The 12,069-nt window shown below is 35.9% G+C and overlaps 1 protein-coding gene across 1 annotated transcript in view; it reads right to left on the reverse strand.

Annotated features, from left to right (window-relative positions):
• The window catches only part of BMPR2 (bone morphogenetic protein receptor type 2), a 140,157-nt gene extending 128,338 nt beyond the window's left edge, over positions 1-11,819 (reverse strand). Inside the window, exons 1-2 of the mRNA XM_054585825.1 lie at positions 11,749-11,819; positions 11,567-11,644 (exon numbers count right to left, since the gene is read on the reverse strand). Of these exons, the coding sequence (XP_054441800.1) occupies positions 11,567-11,642 (76 nt within the window). The 5' untranslated portion in view covers positions 11,643-11,644; positions 11,749-11,819. The remainder of the gene's footprint in view (positions 1-11,566; positions 11,645-11,748) is intronic.
• Between the last annotated feature and the right edge of the window lie 250 nt (positions 11,820-12,069).

Consider the following 12,069-nt stretch of genomic DNA (forward strand, 5'->3'; position numbering starts at 1 on the left):
AACAGAAGGAAACTAAATATGGACACTGAAATCCTCAACAAAATATTAGCAAACTGAACACAACAATGCATCAAAAAGATGATATACCATGATCAAGTGGGATTTATTCCAGGAATGAAAGGTTGATACAACATACTCAAATCAATAAATGTGATTAACCACATTATCAAAATGGAGGATAAAAACCACATGATCACATTAATACATGCGGAAAAAGCATTTGGTAAAATCCAGCATCCATTTATGATAAAACTTTCAGCAAAATAGGATTAGAGGGAACATATCTAAACATAATAAAGGCCATATATGACAAACCCATTGCCAGCATCACATGCAATGGGCAAAACCTACAAGTGTTCCCCTTAAGATCGGGAACAAGATAGGGATATCCGCTTTCACCTCTCTTATTCAACATAGTACTAGAAGTCCTAGCCACAACAATCAAACAAGAAGAAAAAAAAAAAGGCATCCAAGTTGGAAAGGAAGAAGTTAAACTGTCATTATTTGCAGATGACATGGTACTGCGTATAAAGAATTACAAAGACTCCACAAACAAGTTATGAGGACTGGTAAATGAATTCAGCAAAGTGGCAGGATACAAAATTAATATGCAGAACTCAGTTGCATTTTCATATGCCAGTAATGAACAGAAAGGGAAATTAAGGAAATCCCATTCACAATTGCTACAAAAGGAATAAAACAGGAATAAACCTAACCAAAGATGTAAAAGACCTTACTTGGAAAATTATAAGACAGTGAAGAAGATACAAATAAGTTCAAGCACATACCATGTCCATGAATAAGAAAAATTAACATCATTAAAATGTCCATACTACCATACTAAAGCGATCTATAGATTCAATGCAGTTCCTATAAAGATTCCGATGAAGAATTTCACGGAACTAGAACAAATATTTCAAAAATGTATATGGAACCACAAAAGGCCCTGCACAGCAATAACAGTTCTGAAAAGGAACAAAGTTGGAGAAATCATGCTACCTAATGTCAAACTATACTATAAGACCATGTTAATCAAAATAGCATGGTACTGGTATAAAAAAAGACACATAGTCCTGCCTGGTGTGGCTCAGCCATTTGAATGCCAGCCTCCGAAGCAAAGGGTCGCTGGTTCAATTCCCAGTCAGGGCACGTGCCTAGGCTGCGGGTCAGGTCCCTGGTGCAGGGTTGCTCAAGAGGCAACCACACACTGATATTTCTCTCCCTCTCTTTTGCCAATACAGCTGATAAGGGGTTAATGCCTGAAATTGATAAAGAAGTTACAAAACTCAACACCAAAAAAACAAACAACCCAATTTAAAAAATGGTCAAAGGACCTGAAGAGACACCTATTCAAAGAGGACATACAGATGGCCAAGAGATATATGAAAAGATGTTCAACCCCACTAATCATTAGAGAAGTGCAAATTAAAACCATAATGAGTAATCTTCTCACACTTGTCAGAATGGCTATCATCAATAAATCAACAAGTGTTCGAGAGGATGTGGAGAAAGGGGAACCCTTGTGCACTGTTGGTTGGAATGCAGATTCGTGCAGCCACGGTAGAAAGCAATATGGAGATACCTCAAAAATTAAAAATGGATCTGCCTTTTGACCCAGTGATCCCACTTCTGGGAATACATCTGAAGGAACCCGAAACACTAATTCAAAAGAACTATGTTCATTGCAGCATTATTTACAATCGCCAAGATATGGAAGCAGACCAACTGTCCATCAGTAGATGAGTGGATAAAACAACCATAGGCCCAGGCTGGTATGGTTCAGAGGATTCAGTGCTGGCTTGCAAACCAAAAGGTTGCAGGTTTGATACCTTGTTGGGGCACATGCCTAGGTTGCTGTCTGGGTCCCCAGCTGGGGACATATGAGAGGCAACTGATTGATGTTTCTCTCCCTCTCTCCATCCCTTTCTCTCTAAAAATAAATAAATAAAATCTTAAAAAAAAAAAAAAACAACTATGGGATATTTACACAACGGAATACTACTCAGCTATAAAAAAAGAAGAAAGTTTTACCCTTTGAGACAGCATGGATGGACCTGGAGAAAATTATGCTAAGTGAAATAAGCCAGTCCGAGAAAGACAAATACCATATGATTTCACTCATATGTGGAATCTAATGAACCAACTGAACTAACAAGGTAAATGGGGACAGACTTATAGATGGAGAGCAGCATGACAGCTGGTGCAGGGAGGTTAGGCAGTGGAGGGATTGAGCAAAAAGGAAAATGGACTCATGGACATGGACAACAGTGTGGTAATTGCTGCAGGGAGGGGAGTTTAAAGGGACTAAATGGTAATGAAAAAACACAATAAAGATTTTTTTTTTAAAAAAGGAAAAAAAGAAGGAAGCTAGGCTTTTAGTGATGAGCATGGAATAGAGTACACAGATATCAAATTATAATGTACACCTGAAATTTATATAATGTTATTAACCAGTTTTACCTCAATTTTTAAAAAATTTTAACATTTTTACATCAAAGGATATTGGGACAGAGAAAAAAAAACCCAACCTCAAGAATAGGATAAAGCATTTGGTTTCTTAGTCCATTCAAGTTGCCATAACAAAATACCAGAAACTGGTGGTTTATAAACAACAAACATCTATTTTTAACAGTTCTGGAAGCTGGGAAGTCTGAGATCATGGTTACAGCAGATTTAGTAACTGGTGAGAACCCATTTCCTAGATGGCCATCTTTTTGCTGTAACCTCAGATGGCAGAAGAAGGGAGGGATCTCTCTGAAGTCTCTTTCATAAGGGCGCTAACCCCAAAAGTTGTTTAAGGGTACAAACTTGCAAATCGCAGATAAGTAAGTCCTGAAGATATAAAACACAGGATAATGATTACAGACAAAAATATTGTTTTATAAACTTCAAAACTGCTGAATAACTAGTAGATCTTAATTGTTCCCACTTCAAAAAAGAAATAATTATGTGACATAATAAAGGTGTTAGGTAACTCAATCATATCACAATAAATGAATGTATCAACTCAACACTGTATACCTTAAAATTATAAATAACTTTAAAAAAATAATACAGAAAACAATGAGTATTGGCATGAATATGGAAAAAGCAGAACACTTGTACATTGTCAGTGGGATTGTAAAATGGTGCAGCAACTATAGAAAACAATGTGGTGGTTCCTCAAAATCCTGAACATAGAATTACCATGTGATCCAGCAATATACTCCTAAGCATATATCCACAGAAATTGAAAGTAGATACTGAACAGATACTTGTGCACCATTGTTCATTGTCATATTGTTTACAATAGCCAAAAGGTGTAAAAAACTCAAGTGTCCATCAACTGATGAATGGCTAAACAAAGTGTGGTATATACATATAACAATATTAGTCTTAAAGTACAATGAAATTCTGACACATGCTATAACATGGATAAAACCTTGAAAACAGGCTAGGCAAAATGAACTAGTAACAAAAGGACAAATATTGTATGATTCCACTTATGTAAAATACCTAGCATAGGCAAATTCTAGAGACAGAAAGTAGATTAAAGGTTACCAGGGACTAGGAAGAGGGAAGAATTGGGAGTTACTGCTTAATGGTTACTGAGCTTTGCTTGGTGTGATGAAAATGTTTTGGTGAGAGTTGTACATTATGAATATAATTAATGCCTCTGACTTGTACACTTGAAAATGGTTAAAATGACAAGTTTTATATTATGTTATGTGATTTACCATAATTTTAAAGTTATATGTAATATGTAATACGTCAAAACTGCTAAACTATATACACTTCTAAAACAGTGCCTTTATGGTATGTGAATTATGTCTCAATAAAGCTGTTTTAAAAGTTTACTAACCTAAAGTTAAAATGACATTAATTAGGTCTCACTGATTTTTAGAATATAGACTAATTGGGTCAAAAACTGAACTGATACTGACCTTGGTATTATTTACTTTAAAATTAAAGACAAGATTGTGAAGAAATCTAAGTAAACTTTTAACTATTTAAGGTCTACCTTAAGGTCTTTTTCAACTCTAAAATTCTAGGATTCCAGCGATCTTAAAAGCACCCTCACCCCAGTGGGTGTGGCTCAGGTGTTTTGGTGTCCTCCCACAAACAGAAAGGTCACTGGTTTGATGCTCAGTTGGGGCACAGGCCTGGGTTGCACGTTAGGTCCCAGGCTGGGGTGTATATGGAAGGTAGCCTTTCTATGTGTCTCTCTTGCATCAATGTTTCTCTCCCCCTCTTTCTCCCCTGCTTCCCCTCTCTCTAAAATGAAAAAAAAAAAATTTAAAGCATCCTTTATATTTAGTTGTTATTATTCATTATATTTTCATTAAAGCATACCCCTAAAGAGGCTTTATTTACAAAAAATTTGTGGTCTTAATTCAACACAGATAATCAAGGTATAAAGTGTATTTGTGCCTTGGCTGGGTAGTTCAGTTGATTAGAGCATCATCGTAATATGCCAAGATTGAGGGTTCGATGTCCAGTCAGGGCACACACAAGAAGCATCTAAGGAATGCATGGATAGATGGAACAACAGATGTTCCATCCAATTGATGTTTCTCTCTCTCCCCTGCCCCCCTCCACCGCTACACTCTCTCTCTCTCTCTCCCCCCCTCTCTCTCAAAAATGAATAAAAAATTTTTAAATGTACTTGAAAAAATTAGGTTACATTTCTTTCAAAGTAGTTCTTTTACAATTTCACAATGACAGTTTTCCCCAACCTAAATTCAAAGTACTATATATATATTCAGTAATAAGAAAATATATCATTCAAAAAGTGCTATTCACTTTCCATTAAACTACCACTGGCTTTTCTCATACCACAAGCAAAAGTGCTGTAAGTACTTTAAGCATCATACAGACTTACACCCTTACTTTACAAAAGAGATTTACCCAAAGTAAACAATTAATGACACCACTAGCAAGAAATTCAAATATTCCTGGCTTCTAATTCTGGTCGCCTGTTTGACCTAAAAATTACCTACTTTTAAGGATAATTAAAGCCTAGAAGAGGAGTAGCAATAAGAGAAAAATCAACAAGGGGCGGGGCAGGGAGTAGCACTAAGAGAAGAGACAATCTAGGGAGATTTAAAACAAAACAAAACAAAACAACACTGAGGAAGAAGAAAGGATGGAGAAGATCTAGAACCAAGGAAAAGCAAAATCGCTAGTGTCAGAAGAGAAGAGTTTCAAGAAAGGGGGGGTGACTAAAACTTGTCAAATTCAGTAGTAAAGTCAAAGAACAAGATTAAAAAGTGACTGGATTTGGCAATTAGGAAGTCACTGCTGACCTAATAATATGTATACACAGCAAAGAGGGACAATTAAGGAGTTGAGAATAAGAAAGTCAAGTGTTCAATGCTCTTTCAAGAAGGCTGGCAGAGAATAAAGATATAAAAGAAGAATGGAGATCAGTTAAAAAAAACACAGGAACATAGTCTCTTTTCCTGTGTTGTAGAATACCTACAGAAATTTCTCATCCTGAAAGGATGGACAAAGAAGAAATAATACAATGCTAACAGTTTGCAAAATACCTACCTTTGCTTTAAATAGCATGAGATCTAATTCTCTTTTATAAAGTGATATAGAATATGGCATGAGACGGTTGCGGAGGAGCAGCAGCACTTATTTTTCTTTGTATCCACCAACATTTAAAAAAGAACTTTGCAGAAAGAAAGCATTAATAAATGTTTGTTAACTGGACATTTTATTTCTCCTTCCATATGTTGTCTATCTAATTAATTTCCCCTTACTCTTTTGGCTGCTCCCATGGGTGAATATTAGAATAGAAACTGGGTCTAGTCAAACACTATATTAAGTGCAATTAAGAGCAAGCAATAAATGTTGTGTACTAATATTTCTGATAAAGCAATGTATCCTAAAATGTTCATATCATTTATTTACAGGCCTACTTCTAAGCTCACATAGACTATAAAAAAATTTATGTGTTCTTGTAATCCAGTAGTCTTAGCTGTCACATCCATCTCACACATAACAAAAAAAAAAAAGTTTAAGAAAAACAAAACAAAATCAAGTCTATTGTTCTCAAAATTCTACCAATGTCATCTTCATTGCTTCTGGAAGGGATTCAAAGACTAGGGGAAACAGTTTGATAATATGAGAGCCTTTTCAACACATAAGTGTTACGTAAGCTGGTGAAAATTCATAACTTCCTAGATATCATAGCACTCATATTTAATTTTTTCCAGCAGATATCAAACAAATCAGAATACAATTATTCTTTGGTGGGCAGATATTTAATATATGCAATTTATCCACCTGTAAGGTTCCATGGAATATTAATTTGTAACCAAAACTGAAACAATCTTGTCTAATTTAGTTTAGTACAAACTCTTTTGTCAACATTCTCATCCAAATGTACTAAAAGTAAAACCAAATTTACTAAAAGTAGAAACTTGTTTCTACTACCAAGCAATTTTTCTTTTTTGTAGAAGGAAACAGAAAATAAAATGGCCAAAATAAAAGTACAAGCTAAATGAACATGTACAATACTGGATGAGGAAAGCACTTTTCAATTAAATATCATATTGCCTTTAACCAAGAACAGGCAAGAAAAAAAAATTGTGCCAATGTTAAGGGAAAAAAAGCTTTTGGGTAACTACTTAAAACATAAAATAAAAAATGCTTGGTACAAATGCTGACTGAATAAAAGATCCAGAATAGGTTATAATTAGCACAAAAAGTAAAAAATAAAGTAAAACCTGACAGAAGGAATCTTACATCCAGTAGTCCTTAAACTCGAGTACATAAAATATACCTGGGGAATGTTTGTTTAAAATGCAGATTCTAAATCTCACTGTCCATATATACAGATTAGTGGGTCTCGGGTAGTGCCCAGGAATTGGCATTTCAAACACAATCTAGACCAATCCCATAAGATTATAATTGAGAAAACTATGTTAAGTAATCTATTTGTCTAGAATCACATAGAATCCTGATTTCATTAACTCAAGACAGTGGTTTTCCTACTATACTACTTAAACCACTTTACTGTAGAAGGAACTGGGACAAAGAAAAAATAAATTACTCATACATTATTTGAACAAATAAGCAATCTTAGAATACTTCCTGGCTCCAATTCCTCTTTATTATTCATTCAGTATTTTTATTAAACATCTTCTATGAACATAGTAAGATGGTAGATTACAAAACAATTTAAGATACAAACCCCGTCCTCTAGAAGCAATTATCTATTAGGAGGAACAACAAGACAAATACATAAAACTGATGTCCAACAGCAAGGCAATATGAGTAAATGCCAAAATAAGTGGTTTGGCCAACTATAAAATTAACTGATTTATAGTGACTTCACTTTGTACCTTTTATACACAGTTAGAATTTGTATGTTACAGAAAAATACAATTTCTTCCCTTTTACTGTTAAGTTCTCCTTTAGTAAAGTGATTGTCCTTGTGTGGAATTAATCTCTCTCTCCATATTTCATATACACACCAATACTAATATCACTACCACCACACCACCTCATATGACAGGATTGCTTTTGTAGAGACCAGAGCTGGTATAATTTTTATGCAAAGGCCTAAATAAGACTTTGACTCTATTCAAATGGTAAAGAGAAGCTCCAGTCCTGGACTATCTTCCTGATCATACGTGCTATATTAAAGGTCTGGTTTCTTCATGCCCCCACACTAGTAGTATGCATCCATATAATACCACAGCCTCATTGTAGGCAAAGAATACTTTGCTACCCTTTATCTTTGGGCTTGGCCAATAAGATGTTATAGGACCAGAGTCTGGAAATAGGCTGATGGGATTGGACTTATCCTCTTGTACTTCTGCCATTGCCATGAGACAAGTTTCCCCAGAGAGATTTTAGCCTGGGCCCCAGAATGAGACAAGTGAAGCAGAATAAATGCTTATTGTTATATAGCACTATGATTTTGTGGTTGCCAATTATTATTCCACAAAAGCTGACCAAATCACAGTATTTCAAAATCTAAACAAGACTGATCAATTACAAAAAAGCAGTAGTTCTCAAGCTCAGCTGAGTAAGAATCTTTTGAGGTCTAAGTTTTTAAAAAATATTTAGGTCCCAGAGAGATCCATTCAGTAAATCTAGACTGTGAGCCAGGAATATGCATTTTATCAAGAAGCAAAGGTGGTTCTGTTGGAGTGTCTACATCTTGAGAAACACTAAAATAAAGATTATTAAATTTCCAGTTCCTCAATAATATTAACTGTTCAAGAACACTAAATAAGTGAATCTTGCTTGAGAATGTGTGTGTTCACAAAGAGATGTATGTAAAACGGAAATCCAGTCAAGTGAATTACTTCAAATGCAGTAAGAATCAGTTGCCATTGATGCCAATTCAGCCATGGACACAACTGAGCAAGCCAAGGGGAATTATAATGTGATGCAGGGCCCTCAGGTCCTTCAGACTGTCCTGGAGATCCTTCCAGGTGTGGACCCCAACAACACAGCCACTCAAAATGCCATGGGCTCCCTGGCCTCCCAGGTGACTAAGGATGGGGTGGGAGTCAGGAGTGAGTCTCTCCAAAATGTGCCACCCTGGCATGCAGATTATTTTGATCTGAAAACAATTAAAGCCCAACAAACTCAAAAAGAGTTTGTTTCTTCTCCCTTACCGGCCTAAAGAGATTCAGAGAGAAAAACTTGCTTCAGAAAGGGACCCCTCAGCATTTTAACCTTAGCATGTATGAATTGATTACCTCTCCCCTCCTTTGTTCAAAATTATATACACAGTATACTTCATTTCTCTGTCTTCAGAATTTTCATGTTTATGTGAATTCCCCATGCACACATATTAAATTTTATTTTCTCCTGTTAATCTGCTTTAAATCATTTAAATTATTCAACCAGCCAGAAGAACTGATAAAAGTAAACTTTTTGTGGTAAAGAGAAAAGTTCCCTAGGCCCCGACAATGGCAAGGACAAGAACTGAGACTGAAAGTAAAGGGTAGCTAAGCCTGCTCACGGGTTGCATAGGGTGGGGTGGGATATAGAGTTAGATATGTCATCTGTAACCATTACAACCTAAATAAAGCTTGGTAACTTTTTTTTTCCCAAGAAAAAAATTTTTTACAGAGGCTTACCCTGAAAAAAGTATGGCATTGTACTATATCTTTGTATTAAAATAATTCATTTAAAAACAAAACAAGCACATATTTTTATAAAATTCTGATGTTTTGCATAACCATTGTTCTTAGAAGTAAGGAACCCAAGAACTAACTATATAGAGTAAGTGGGAAAGAGGGTTTCAAAATAAATAACCATGACCCCCAAAGAGGGATGTGATATCAGTATGACTTCCAGTATTTTTTTCCATTCAGCTGCACTATTTGCACCTGTTTGGTTATATCACTGCATCTATGTATCCCCAAACCTACACAGGCCCCCTTTAGTCACTTTGCACTTAATGAAACTGCACCAGCCACTCCAGTATTAAGCAAACTTTTACACATTTAGAACCACGGCATTTGCATAATCAGTGCAGTACAAAGATCACGTCAAGTGTCCCTGCTCTTTGCAAAGGCTGGTCTAGGTGAAGGCACAACTCTATCTCATGTTCTCAATTAGAGTAAGAAGTTGTTGTTATCATTAACATTGTAGGTAAGGGTGCAGGCTATAATCCTACCTCCACAATTTAGTGTGGTGAGTTCTTTCAATTCTCTGTACTTCACTCACCCTCTCTGTAAAAAGACCATAATTAAACCTGCAGTACAGAATTGAGAATGAAATGAAAAAAATACATGTAAAGATATTAGAATAATTGCTGGCACATAGCAAGTACTCAGTAAATACTAGCTATTATTAATATTATTGCTGTTATGGCTCTGAATCCAGCTTCACAAATGCGGGCATCTGCTGCTATGTAATGCTAAAGAAAAAACAGGAGACTGAACTACTTTGTAAGCAGTAATTGTTTTAATCCATCCCTTTTAAGAGACATTATTCTAATATTTTATTTACCAAATAGGAATTAAGTTTGTTTTAAAAATCAGTGTTCTTTCTTTTACTTTTATCAGTTCTAATCACAAAATAATAAGCCTGTCAACTACAAATAGGAATCTAGATGCTAAAAAGGTTAAAAATAACAAAAAACTCTGAAAAGTCTATGCTCTGAGATTTCTGTTCTTAGAGTGACTGCTTAAGCTTCAGGCTCTTTATGCTCTACATGTTTTACAGGAACCACATGACTTATGGCTAGAGAATTTAAATAGCTTACACAACATAAAGAAATCTAGTAAAAATCATTCATTTTTATTCCAAAAGGAATTGTAATGATTAAGAATATTAAAATACAAATTTTCAAATATAATCAATTCAGAAGTTCAAATTATTTTAACTCAACTATATAAGTTTATCATAAATATAATAGACATTAATCAAAAACATCAAAAGTACAAAAAGAAATTTCAAATTTTCTTTCAACATTTTCCCAATGCAGATTTCTGTATCTAACATGGCAATGAGAAATGTATTGAGCATGAAAAATACACTTATAAAAATAAAAGTAACTGAAAAACTGTCATGTTGTCCTTGACTAGTTCTTAAAGGCATAATCTATTTAACCATTCTAAACCAAATTTAAGAATTATAAGTATAATCCACTCCTAAAAATTTCTAAAAAAACCCTATCATCAAAAAACTGCTTGAAAAATAACTGCAAAAGGAACATAAGGCTTTTTTTAAGCCTTATGTCTGAGAACTAAAAAAAATATTCTAAGTAAAGGATGACTACCATTTCTCTTTAAACTTCAGTAAAATGACAAAAAACTTTCAGAACTCAAATCTCCTAGAAGTCTGATGTGAGGTCCAAGTTGTCTCAATGACAGGACAGCCAATAAAAGCCAGATGACTAAATGTAAAGAGATCAAAAACACCTTTAAACCAAATAATACTTCCAAAAGTACATAAAATAGCAGAGTCCAGATTGAAAAGAGGCAAATATAATTACTAAAATACTTTGGAACAAAATAACACTAATGATAATAATAATTAAAGTATTATACAATGTATTAAGAATCTCACAGTTCTGGCTTCCTCAACATTTTATTCAATTCATTCAGTAACATTTTTGAATATTGAAAGGAACATGGATTCCCAAAGAGTGATCTAAATCTAAAAATAAGATTCAAGTGTGTGTTCTATAGTTGATGTCCTTTTTACTGTAAGTCAAATCCGCTTCTTTACATAAAACAAAAAAATCTACAGCTCTGTTTCCAAAGATCTCATAATAGCCACTATCCACGGGTGATTAAAATATTTTTAATCCTTGCATTACCTCACAGCTAAAAATGTCAAGAAACCACACCCAATATGTCTTTTTACCCCCGAGGGAGGTGTGAGAGGGTGGGAAATATGGGAGTGGGAACTCAAAACTACACAAAAGCATAAAAGGTTATTTCCTCTGATGGATCAGGAAAGGAGCGCAAGTACACAGTCGCGGTTCCCTCTACAGTGATCCGGAGACGCATCAAAGGGCGAGCGCAGGCCTCGGCCTCTGCGGGCTACCTCCCTCGCCACCCGCAGGGGAAGTGGCCCGGACGCGCCAGCCTGGGATACTCACCGGCCGCAGTGCTGACCAACAGGACGGTCCATAGTAGAGAGCGCACCCGCCAGGGCCGCTGCAGCGAGGAAGTCATCCCTGGTTCGGCCAAGAAGCAGGAGAGCAGAGAAAAGAAATATGGAAAGTAAACACGGGCGGAGAAACACGGCCGGGAGGCTTGCCTTCTTTCCCGTCAGACTTACCGGCCCGTATTACAATGCAGTTTGAAAGGACAAATGGCAAATGAGAGGACCTAGCTGCAGAGCTTTCATTCCGCTGTAGGAATTCCCTTCATTTCTCTCCCTCGCGGCTCGGGGGGTTCATTCGCCTAGGACCAGGTGACTCAACCCCGCAAACTGAAGGCATGTCCATGGGGAGAAGCAGGGAGACAAGAAGCAAGCCCCGCAGTTATTTCCCTCGTAGTTTCACGATATCAAAAAAATATCCAGGTCTGGGAGAAAACATATCCAGGGTGCAGAGGGGTGGAGAGCGGGGATTCGATGAGGGAGCCGAAGATCAGAACT

The sequence above is a fragment of the Pteronotus mesoamericanus genome, unplaced genomic scaffold (genome assembly GCF_021234165.1).
Source record: "Pteronotus mesoamericanus isolate MK-2021 breed Mesoamerican mustached bat unplaced genomic scaffold, CSHL_Meso_final contig_90, whole genome shotgun sequence".
Classification (NCBI taxonomy): domain Eukaryota; kingdom Metazoa; phylum Chordata; class Mammalia; order Chiroptera; family Mormoopidae; genus Pteronotus; species Pteronotus mesoamericanus.